Raw genomic sequence first — 12,897 nt, 5'->3', positions numbered from 1 at the left:
CCATCCAGCACACCCCCCCCACCCCCCCCCCCCCCCCCCCCCCCCCCACCCACACCCCCTCCGACCCCGCCACAGGGTTTTCAGCAATTGCTGGATTCCCCCGCAATCGACAGCACACATGTGGCCCTCAAGGCGGTTCAGCCGAGTATCTTCGTCAACAGGAAGGGCTTCCACTCCATGAATGTCCAGGTAGTTTGTGACCACAAGACACAGATTCTGCAAGTCTGTGCAAGGTACCCTGGCAGCTCCCATGACACTTACATCCTCAGAAATTCCCAGGTGCCAAGGCTATTCAATACCCCAGCCTGACTGGATAGATGACTGGTTAGATGCTTCTGTCACCAGCTTGACACAACTGTTGAAAATGTGGCTTATGATGCCTATCCACCACCCAAGAACAGAGGCAGAGCAGTGATATTATAGGAGTCATGTTTCCACAAGGGTGGCCATAGAGAGGTCCATAGGTCTTCTGAAGATGCACTTTTGATGCCTGGACCATTCAGTGAGTGCATTACAATACCTGCCAGGGCATGTATCACTGATAATGGTTTCATGCTGTGCTCTGCACAATCTGGCACTGACAAGGGGGGACCCACTGGAGGAAGAGGACCTTGAGGCAGCTACACAGGCAACAGAGGATGAATCCAATGGTGAGTCAGAAGAGAAGCACGGTGAGGAGAACGCTGAGGGCATGGAGGCAGACCTCAGTAACCTCCAGGGAGACAGGGACACTAGGGACGCCTTGATCCAATGGTCCTTCAGCTAGGCTGCCAAAGATCAGCTTCCACCTCATGCCAGGGCTGCCACCTCCATCCCGGATGTCGAAATGACCATTTCATTTGAACCCAAAGTCCACTCAGTGCCTGTACAATAAAGTTTAGAGCCACTCATGTCCAGCGTTAGATACTTGCAAACCTTGCACCAAAAATAAAGGTGAAGCATACTCAGGCCATTAAGACAAAAGCAAAATTTATATAATTTTGACACTCACAACAAATGAACATTACTATATCTGGTGTTAATGACCACTCCAGTAAACATATTAACAAAACATGGCAGAACAGAAGATCACCCATGAACAGTCCTTCTTGTGCTCATGGTGCCTTAAACTTAAGCGTGCAAGTGCTGCATCTTGTTGCCATCCAGCAACCCCCCCCCCTCAACTCCGACCCCGACCTCGCTGGCAGTAGCATTGGAGGCAGCCAGCTGATTCTGCTGTCTTGTTGGCATCTCCCCAGTCATCGCAGCCTCATCAGATGCCGCAGTCACTGGCAGAGGGGCAGAGGAGCTGCTGCTATCATCCAGAGCGCCGTGAGAGGAGCCCGCAGAGACAACAAGCACCTTGTGCGCCAATGTGAGGTCACTCTGGACCTCCCTGCTCGCCATTGATGGACAGGCACCTAGCTGGGATACTGGGTGCCTCATCCAGCTCCCACACTGAAACTGACCACCTGAGGTCATTGCCTGTGTGAGGGCTTGCAGGTCCGAATGCAACCCCAGGAACCCCTGATTCTGTCTGAGGAGCTGCCTCTTTATGAGAGTCGCCATTCTCTCAATGGAGGAGGTGGTGCATGTGGCGATGAGGGTCAACGCAGTGCTCATGCTCCGCATGGACTCCTCCACAACAGACGCATGTCCTCATGGATCTCCTCTAGATCCTCCCACATATCCCACTGGACATCCAGCAACTGTCGACTAATGGACGGCTCTAGAGTCTCATCATCTGCTTTCAACTCAGCATCATCCTGGTCACCAGCAGTCCTCCACGTGCCGGCTCCTCAAGCATGTACGAATTGCCCTCACTGCTGTGCACCAACATTCTAGCTGAGGATCTTATGCCCACTGAGGTGCTGGTATCTGTGTTGGTGCCTGGTTCAAAAAGCGGGCATGACACAGGTGCATCTGAAGCCTGGCAGCCCTCTGGCGTCAAGGGTGGCTCTTCAGGGTCCTGTGATTGAGTGCGTGCTGGCGAATCTAAGGTAGAAAAATGACATGTCTGTGACTGTGCAGGCCAGGTGCCTTGGGGCACAACGGAGATCTGCATCATGGTGCCATCACTGGGGACTTCAGTTTTGAGGCTCCCATTAATGATGAGTCTACAGAAGAATGTTTGTCCAATCCAACACTCTCACCTCTGTGCACTGTACCCTTACCTTCATCAGAGACCCCTACCCCTCCATGAATGGCTGACCGAGGTGGGTGGCAGCTCTCCAGCTCCAAAGCATCCATTTCATCATGATTAGGACATCTGGGGGCCTATGCTTGTCCTTAACTGCTCGATGTTGTTATGGCTTCTCTTCTCCTGAAAGGACAGAGGAGCATTGATTAGTCCACTCTCTATGTGAAGCGCTATTGCAGCCTGGCCAACACTACCTGAGGAACACCTTACTGGGCACATCCGAGTCATGGCCCTCGAGCCGCAAGGCACTCAAGCTAAGCAGCCAGGGCTCACTCCCAGGCCAGCTCTGGCATCATTGACAGTTGGCACTCAGACTCTAACAGGGACCACAGGGGGACAGCCACACTTGTCCACGCTGATCCATGTCAATGCTGTACTCACCCTTGCCAAGAGAAACAGGTCATTGAACCTTTTGTGGCACTTCACCCATGTGCACCTCACAATATCGTGGCTGCTGACCTTGGCTGCTACCTCCTCTCAAGCTTTTTTAGTCTGGTACAGTGGCTTCCTTCTGCCATCCCTGGGAATGAGTGTGTCCCGCCTCACACCTAACTCCTCCATGAGGACCGCGAGGCACTCGTCTGAGAAATGGGGGGCTGAGTGCCCACCTGACCCGCCCTCGAGCCTGATGTTTCCTGCCACTGGTGAGGCCGTTGCTCCAATCTCCAGACCGAATAAAGATTCTCCCCTGGCAGCCTTCAGTGAGCTGTCCTTGCAGATTTTAAAGTGCCCGCCAGGTCACCATTGGACCCGGCACCCAACAGGGCCTGCCCCCACCCAGCCCCTCCTGACCATTCGGTAGATGCGTTGCAGGCTGGATGGGCCTTAACTGGCCAGCCAGCATGAAATCACGATTGGGTGTCGATCACAGTCAGGATCCCATTTCCCAACCCCTCCCAGACCCACCAATTGCGCGTGCCCAACGAGAGAAAAATTCAGACCAACAAGCAGTTAGAATTTGAAATGTACTGTCGGATATAAGGTGGTGAACACAAATTCAATGGTTGCCTTCAAAAGGGAATTGGATTAAAAACTTAAAGGCAAAATATGCAACAACGTGGAAAAAGGTTTGGGAGTGAGACTAAGTGGATTGTTCTTCGAAAGAGCCAACACAGACTTGATGGGCTGAATGGTCTCCTTCAGTGTTGTATGATGCTATGATAACCCTGTATCTTCATCTGCTTCAAATATTTATTCAATTTTTCTTATAAGATTCATTCTGCCTCAACCAACCCCAAAGCATTTCCAACTCCAACAATGTAAAGGAGTTGTAATACGATTGCATCAGCAATGTGCTCCATGAATGATTTGACAAGAATACTAAAGTACCAGCACCAAGCTGGTTAACAAAGGTATCACTATTAACGTCAAGGAAACTACTGATACTACAGAGATCGATTCACATCATGGACTGAAATCATGATGCCTCTGGATTTTTATTTTCCATGAAGTAATCACTATATATTTTAAACAAACTCATTTCAAAAGCATTAAAACATATTGAGATATTTTTTGCAATATCATGTACATTGTGGCTGTTACAAATCACAAAGAGTTTCTCAATTTATCCTTACAAACTCAGGAATCATAAAAATTTCTCGCTGTATGGGACACTTTATGACCATTACTCAAATACTTTGACTAGTTCAATATTATCCAAATCATTAGTTTGAAAGTGTTATATGTGCATGTTTCTGTAATTTTTACGTACATGAATCATTTCAAAATAGGTCATTTCATAGTAATGTATTCTTTTCATTCCAGACTGAAGGAAGGTTTGAACTCTCCTTGAGTGAACATGAATCATTTTCAAATTTTACACACAGCAGATTTGAATCTAAGAATCAAAAAGTTGGCTTTAGTTTTGGAATTAGCTATCCAGATGTTTTTGAAATTGGAGTCAGTTACAATGGTAATAATTTCAAGAAAATGATGCAAAAGCTCCTACAAAACTCTGCATCAGTAAGTACGTGACAATGGTATATTTCAAACTACTATTGATCTTGGTCTTCACAATTTTTCCATATGCCAAATTGATTAAGGAATAAAAGTTTACAATAAGAATTCTTCTGGTAGCTTAGTAAGCTCATACATGGTTCAAGATTGATGATCTTAGTTGGAGTAGCAATAGGAGCACTATGATTGGCTGCACCCCACCTGAATTAAAAATGAGAAATATTCATCTTTCTCCTGTTTAATTATAGCTAGTGACTCCTTCCTCCTTCTCCTGGAATGTGAATATGTATGAATGTTGATGAGAACTGGATCAGGCTCACCTGGCACTCATGCCATGGTTGAATTGCTCACATAAACAGGTATCAGGCAGTGATCACCACCTAGGGAGCTGTACTCCAGTTTGAGTTATTGTATTCAGGAGAAGGAAGGAGAGGGAAACAATAAATTGTCAAACTTATTCAGCAATTGCTTAATTATATTTTAGATAAATGTGTTTCCTTCAAACAAAGGTTGATATAGTTGGAAAATTTCAGATTTGTCATGAACAGTAGCATTGAGAAATCACAGGCCAGGCATTGCATGGGCCAGAGGTTACCCTTTGTGTGATCCTCAAAATTCCCCTCAATCTGAAGTGTCAATGAACATGTCTGATTTAGGCACCATGCTATAGAAAATAATATCACCACCCTCATGTATTACGTATAAGTTAAGGCATACTTCAATCAAATCTAAAGCAATGTGTGAGTCTGATATTTTAAGTTATTTTGTTCCCCTCCAATTTCTTGGGTCTCCTCATGCCACACACTGTCAGGCTAAGCAGATTATTTTTCTCATTTTCTCTGATGAAGCTGGGGTTTTGTGTGTGCACTCTAAAGAAACCTGTGGTTTTATTTTAAAAAGCTATATCTTTGTGAAAATCTGTCAGTCCAGTTGCCATAGGCATGAGTTTATAACGACAAAAAACTCTCACACTTGAGATTAACTTTTTTGATTTATTCAATCATGGGATTTGAGCATTACTGGCAAAGTAAGCAGATATCGCTATCTCCAATTGTCCTCGAGAAATTGATGGTGAGCCTTCTTAAAGTGCTACGGTCCCAGTGAATGGCCTTCTTCAATCTCTGCAGTCCGTGTACTATACATACACCCACACTGCCCTTATGGAGGAAGTTCCAAGATTTTGATCTAGTGGCAATGAAGAAATGGCAATGTAGAGCTATGTCAGGATGGTATGTGACTTGAAGGGGAGCTTGGAGGTGATAGTATTTCCATGCGCTTGCTCCCTGTTGTCCTTCAAGAGGTTAGAGGTCACTAGGTTTGAAAGATGTTGTCAAAGAAGCATTGGCAAGTTGCTGCAGTGCATATTGCAGATGGCACATTAGCTGGTGGTGGAGGGGGGTGAACATTTAAGGTGGTGGTTTTAGTGTCAATCAAGTGGATTGCTTTGTCCTGGATGGTGTCGAGCTTCTTGAGTGTTACTGGAGCTGCACTCACATAGGTAAGTGGACCGTATTCCATCATGCTCCTGACTTCTACCTTGTAGAGGGTGGAAAGGCATTGGGAAGTCAGGACATGAGTCACTTTCCCCAGAATACCCAGCCTCTGGCCTGGTCTTGCATCCAAAGTTTTTATGTAGCAGGTCCAGTTAGGTTTCTGGTCAATGGTATTCCCTGGGATTTTGATGGGTATTTGATGATGCTATTGTCATTGAATGTCAAGGTGACATATTTAAACTTGTTGGAGTCAATGCCTGACATTGCGATGTGGCATGTTACTTGTCACTTATTAGCCCAAGCATTAATGTTGTCCAGATCTTGTTGCATGTGACCATAGACGGCTTCATTATTTGAAGAGTTGCAAATGGAACTGAATACTGTGCAATCATCAGTGAACACTCCCATTTCTGACCATATGACAGGAGAAAGTCAGTGCTGAAGCAGCTGAAGATAGTTGGACCTAGAACATTACCCTGAGGAACTCTTGTAGCGATGTCCTGTGGCTGCGATGATTGACCCCCAACAAGCACAGCCATCTTCCTTTTTGCTAGCTGTGACTCCACCCAGGGGGAGCTCTCCCTCTTATTCCCATTGACTTCAATTTTATGAGAGCTTCTTGATGTCATTCTTGGTCAAATAACTGACAGACAGGATAGAATAGAAAAAGGAGGAGTCACAGTGATACACCAGGGAACAAAAGTGTCTGAGCATGGATTTAAAGAGTATCATGAAGGAAATGTGTGGTTAAAATTCCTTTATTCTTTCCTTTGACCAGATATTACAAATACATACTGTGTATATGGGTGTGCACATAATTTAAATATTTCACTGGTCATGTTCTTCAGCCATTGAATTATTTTGGTTCCTTTTCAGAAAAGAAGTTTGTTTCATGCACAGTTCTCACTCCAAGTGGCTCGGTTTAAGATAAAACCCAGGGAACTCATGCTCCATTATGAGTTCTTTCAAAGAATTAAGCAACTGCCAACTGTGTACGATTATGGAGAATACAGGGAAGTCTTTAAGGACTATGGAACTCATTACATGAGTGAGGGTGTACTTGGTGGAACCTATGAATATATTTGGGCAGTTGATGTCAAAGAAATGCAGAAAGATGGTATGTCTTTTTTTAATTCATTAAGTTATTGACCTGCATTTTTTTTCATTTCAAGGTTTCAAAAGTAGTTAAGCTGATAGACATTTATCTTACTGATAAAGGTTAGGACTCTGCTTTAAGGAGCTGTGCACTGCAATTCAGTAATTCATAGGCAAGAGCTGGGAAAATGTGTGAGCATAAAATCTTAGTGTACTGTTATTTTGCTTCTGGCATACCTGCTCTTTGATAAAAGTCCCCTTTCTTTAAGTCATCTTCTCCAATTCCTCATACTTGGTTACCCTCATGTGATGCACCAGCCCTGAGAAGATGGGGGTGACGGGGAGGGAAGTAACCTGTTTCTTAGGCTTTGCCATTGCTCTACTGAAGGAAATTATTAAAAATCTTCATCAGGTTTCATATGATCTTCATTCCTACTCTTTGGAAAACACTTGGTAACCAACGATGATCAGAAATAACTGTGATAATGGCCAAGTTATTGGAAAAAGTCCTGATCGTGATTTACAAGGGCAGAGATTAACCAATTATTCCAACTTATGAAATTAATGTTTTCCAAAATTAAACATGATTCCTAATGTTATAGAATATCAGTAAAGAGTAAGAATTCATACAAAATGTTTAAATATGGAACCAGAGACTTGAATTCCATTATTCATAATTACTGTGTGCCTTCACTTTTTGTAAATTTTGTTGTGACTATATATATATATTTATAAATTCCAGAATCCAGAAGCAAGCAAATTTCAATGTCTGTCAAATTAGCAATCAATTTAAAGTGATTCTTTTGACATGTCAGTAGGCATTTCATTTCTAAATGTTCCTTTTGATCTCATTGAATGGTGCCCAACTATATTAAAAATGAAAGTAGAAGCATATTTCACTAAACTGCTGGAGGAGTTGCTTCACTGCTGTTGGTGAATTCCTGCTCAGAGATGATAAAATGGCCCGCAGGGGCCCCTGCTTTGCCTGTCTCTTTATGGGGTATGTGGAACATTCCTTGTTCCAGTCCTACCCTGGCCCCCTTCCACAACTCTTTCTCCGGTACGTCGATGATTACTTCGGTGCTGCTTCATGCTCTCGTCGGGACTTGGAAAAATTTATTAATTTTGCTTCCAATCTCCACCCCTCCATCATTTTCACGTGGTCCATCTCTGACACTTCCCTTCCCTTCCTTGACCTCTCTGTCTCAATCTCTGGTGATAGATTGTCCACCAATATCCATTACAAACCCACCGACTCCCACAGCTACCTCGACTACAGCTCCTCACACCCCGCTTCCTGTAAGGACTCCATCCATTCTCTCAGTTCCTTCGCCCCCGTCGCATCTGTTCCAATGATGCTACCTTCAAAAACAGTTCCTCTGACATGTCCTCCTTCTTCCTTAACCGAGGTTTTCCACCCACGGTTGTTGACAGGGCCCTCAACCATGTCCGGCCCATCTCCCGCGCATCCGCCCTCATGCCTCTCCTCCCTCCCAGAAACATGATAGGGTCCCCCTTGTCCTCACTTATCACCCCACAAGCCTCCGCATTCAAAGGATCATCCTCCGCCATTTCCGCCAATTCCAGCATGATGCCACCACCAAACACATCTTCTCTTCACCCCCCCCCCGGCATTCCGTAGGGATTGCTCCCTCCAGGACACCCTGGTCCACTCCTCCATCACCTCCTACTCCTCAACCCCCTCCTATGGCACCACCCCATGCCCACGCAAAAGATGCAACACCTGCCCCTTCACTTCCTCTCTCCTCACCGTCCAAGGGCCCAAACACTCCTTTCAAGTCAAGCAGCATTTCACTTGCATTTCCCCCAACTTAGTCTACTGCATTCGTTGCTCCCAATGTGGTCTCCTCTACATTGGAGAGACCAAACGTAAACTGGGCGACCGCTTTGCAGAACACCTGCGGTCTGTCCACAAGAATGACCCAAACCTCCCTGTCGCTTGCCATTTTAACACTCCACCCTGCTCCCTTGCCCACATGTCTGTCCTTGGCTTGCTGCATTGTTCGAGTGAAGCCCAACGCAAACTGGAGGAACAACACCTCATCTTCCAACTAGGCACTTTACAGCCTTCCGGACTGAATATTGAATTCAACAACTTTAGGCCTTGAGCTCCCTCCTCCATCCCCACCCCCTTTCTGTTTCCCCCTTCCTTTTGTTTTTTTCCAATAAATTATATAGATTTTTCTTTTTCTTTTCCCACCTATTTCCATTATTTTTAAATATTTTTAAATCTTTTATGCTCTCCCCACCCCCACTAGAGCTATACCTTGAGTGCCCTACCATCCATTCTTAATTAGCACATTCGTTTAGATAATATCACCAACTTTAACACCTATGTGTTCTTTTGTTCTGTTGTTTGTGACATCTTTTGATGATCTGCTTCTATCATTGTTTGTTTGTCCCTACAACCACACCAACCTCCTCCACTTCTCTCTCTCTCTATCTCTCCCCCCCCCTCCCCACACACCTTAAACCAGCTTATATTTCAACTCTTTCTTGGACTCGAACTCAAGTTCTGTCGAAGGGTCATGAGGACTCGAAACGTCAACTCTTTTCTTCTCCGCCGATGCTGCCAGACCTGCTGAGTTTTTCCAGGTAATTCTGTTTTTGTTTTGGATTTCCAGCATTCGCAGTTTTTTTGTTTTTATTTTTGGAACTAAGCAGATTGGCTGTTTTGCTCCAAACTATTTTCCTGTGGCTGGGCTGCAAAGATCATAGATAAGAATAAAATTTGTGTTATACACTACATGCAGAAATTATAATTTGCACAGTTAGCTGGAACTTTACTTCTATAATTGCTTGATTGATTTACAAGAATATTAAATGACATTACACAACCTAATTCCAATGAGTGGCTGTGAAGAAGAGCTTAGCTTCGGAGCTTTTATTTACTGATAAGGTGGTGGAGTGGCAGGGGGGTGGGAGGGAGGGTGGGGGTCAATTTCAATAGGCCCTTTGTTGATTCCATTTTCTTTCCTCTGGAATGTCAAATTATAAGTTTAAACCTACAGTGCTGGAGATCACCAAGATTGAAATTGGTTAAATACCATGCAATGAGTAGGGGAATTCATAAAAAGAGGACACAAAATTTTAGCTAAGCCATTTAGGAAAGAATTCAGGAGGCAATTTGTCCACACAAAGGCTAGTGGAAATCTGAAACTTACTCCCCTAAAAAATTGTGGATACTAGGTTACTTTAAATTTTCAAAACTGAGATTGCTAGACTTTTTTTTGAATACATGGTAACAAGGAACATGCACTAAAAACGAGTGAATGAAGCTGAGGTGAGCCATCATGAAATTGAATAGTGGAATGAGCTCAAGAAATTGAATGGCCTTTAATTGCTCCTATGTTCTGAGTGGTTTGGAGCAATCCATAGATGCACACATATGAAAGCCAAACATTACTTTTAATATTATTTTCTAAGGTGTAAAAGTGCTGATGGAAACTGAAAACGAGTTTTTCTATTCAGTTGGTGGAAGAGCTGACAATTTACCTATTGTGTCTTGAAAAAGTTATAATTTTAATAGAACCAACACTTCCATCAGGGTCTGTGGGGATCATATAGTCTGTTTCCAACCAAAGAAATGATGAGTTGATGACGTAAATGGAGACAGAATTAATAGGTTGATAATTGTGATATCATTGTACAATTTACTTTGTTAGTACTTTTATAATGTTCCTGAAGTTTTATAAATCATAGGCCCGAATACTGTGGTTGTAATGATGGTAAAACTGTTAGCGTTCACTGTCAATACGCTTGTGAAACTAACAGCAAGTTGGTATTTGTAGATGTGGAGTGAAATACTTAAATCCAGAACCGCTGGCAGTAATTCCCCATTCATTCTCAGGGTGCCCTTTTTGTACTCTTCGCAGATGGAAATCTTTTGAAATAATTTACATTGATGTAAGCTATTAGCTTTCGTTTGAAAAAGTTACACCCCTAGGTATTTAACAACATACTAAATCATGATTATTGCTGAACCCCTCTTGCTTCTGAAAAAATAATTTTGCATTGTGAAATGGCAAATTTCTCCATACTGTAATAAAAATATCAGAATTTTTAAGTCGTAAAATATCATTTTATGTGTGTTTATATTTCAGCTTTCATTCTTCAGCCCATGTGAATGTCCCAATCTTTATTTCACTTTCTGTGATATTATAAAACATGAATGATAAAATCTGTTTGCTATTTCCTGGTTTGTTGTCTGTCAGAGTTCTTCAATGTGATTGGTGCTTAGTCTGTTTGATGACATCAATGTTGCTGCCAGAGATCCCCTCTAGCTTGCGCCAGAATGAATTTAATGGTGGGAAAGGTGAAATCCACATGATAGAGATTGCTGGATCTTTGTAGGCAGCTTCAGGTTAGCAGTGAGCACCATCACTTCAGCACTGAATACAAAATTCGGGCCATGAAATTAATTTCAAATTATTAAAATCTTGACTGGTGGCATTTACCTTCTTTTAATCTTTAGGTTACACATTGAATGATGCTAAAGACTGTGTAAAGGGAGGCTTTAACATAGGGGCCAACATTAAAGGAGTCTATGTTGCTGTTGATGTCAAAGCTGGAGTTTGCGATAGTCTTCTGAATATTAAAGGAGGTACCTCTAACATAATAGGTTTTCATACAACATTAAAACTGTATTTGTAGATTATATATTTCAATTTAATTCCTGAATAAGTGTTAACTTAAATAAGTGTTATTAGCTGAGTGGGGAAATGTACTGTACAACATATACTGAGACATACAGATCAGGAAGTTCCCAAGTTCCATTCCTGAGGGTGCTGACCACAACCAAGGAAGCAGTTGAGCAATACAATTGGTTTACTAGTTGTACCCTTGTTTGTTTTCTTCACACACTGCTTTCCCTTTGGAGAAGAATGGGAAAAGTGTTGAAAGGATTAGCGTGCTAATTATCAACTAGTTTGAGCTACAACATGAACACTCCTTCCATGGCCAAGAAGTCCGGGGGCTGAATTTTACATGCCCCCTCCGGGCATGTTTTCGGCAGGAAGGAATGTAAAATACGGTGGGTGCAAACCCCACCACCTACCCACCCACCCCTATTTAAATAAATAATCAAGGGTCAATTGAGCTTGTTAACAAGCCAATTGACCCTGATAATACATTGCCCACGCCAGAATACAGTGCCCTTTGCACTTTGGAGGTCAGCCCCCCTGAGATAGTGCCCCCCTTTCTTCCTACATACCTGCTCTATAAAACACACCACCCACAAAGCCCTCCATCCCCTCCCTAAAATGCCCAAACCCTCCCCACCCAAGACCTACATGGCTCGAGGATCCATAGGCCTACTCCCTGTCTGTTTGCAGCCCCAGCGGTGCCCATTAAGGTGCTCTTGGCACTACCAGGACTACTGGAGCTGCCACCCAATTAGGTTGGCTGGCAGCTCCCGAGGGGAAGACATTCTCTCCAGCAAGGGGTGGGTGGGTGCGGGCAGGGTGGATTATGCTGCCCCTGGCATTGGGGTTGGGCTTGAACCTGGTGTTTCTGGCTCAGAAGCAGGCCAAAAGACATCCACAGATGTAGGCTAGGGGTGGGGAAAATCAGTTACAGACACAACAATTGATTGCTCTCCTGACTTCCTCTATAACTTATGGATAGGCGGAAGTCCTGTGAAAACAGATTTAAAACCAATTTGAATCACCTCTCTCCCAGGCTAGCACAGGTTTTATTGCTTTGCATATGATATATCCTCCCTTATTTTATTCTTTCTATGCTCTCCGGCCCTGCTCTGTTTACATTTCGACTGCTTACATTGCTTATAGATTTCTCCACCATTTTACTAGCTTAAAGCCTTTGCCACCTCCCTGTTTACCTTTTCCATTTGGACAGAGGTCCCATTCTGGTTCAGGTGGAGTCCATCCCATCGGTACAGTTCCTTCCTGTCCCAGAACTGGTATGAGTATCCTATGAAAAGGGACCATTCTTTCCCACAGCAACCCTTTAGCCACACATGTCACAGGTATGCACGCTCATGAAAACTGGCCACTTGTGTGAGGTACCAGAGGGTTCTCCACACCTGTGAATAATTACCTAGCACCTTTTGAAGAAGAGGTGAGAACATTGGTCAAATAGAGGGGAGAATGGGCATATTTTTTATTAACTTTTCCTTCATAATGAATTCTAATT

The 12,897-nt window shown here is 43.7% G+C and overlaps 1 protein-coding gene across 1 annotated transcript in view; it reads left to right on the top strand.

Moving 5' to 3' along the window:
• The window catches only part of dab1a (DAB adaptor protein 1a), a 198,241-nt gene that overhangs the window by 172,676 nt on the left and 12,668 nt on the right, over positions 1–12,897 (top strand). Inside the window, exons 19-21 of the mRNA XM_041207818.1 lie at positions 3,944–4,141; positions 6,505–6,745; positions 11,219–11,347. Coding sequence (XP_041063752.1) covers positions 3,944–4,141; positions 6,505–6,745; positions 11,219–11,347 — 568 coding nt within the window. The remainder of the gene's footprint in view (positions 1–3,943; positions 4,142–6,504; positions 6,746–11,218; positions 11,348–12,897) is intronic.

Source organism: Carcharodon carcharias, chromosome 16 (genome assembly GCF_017639515.1).
Source record: "Carcharodon carcharias isolate sCarCar2 chromosome 16, sCarCar2.pri, whole genome shotgun sequence".
NCBI classification, from domain to species: Eukaryota; Metazoa; Chordata; class Chondrichthyes; order Lamniformes; family Lamnidae; genus Carcharodon; species Carcharodon carcharias.
Note: the sequence above shows the minus strand (reverse complement) of the source record. Positions and strands in the feature narration are given on the sequence as shown.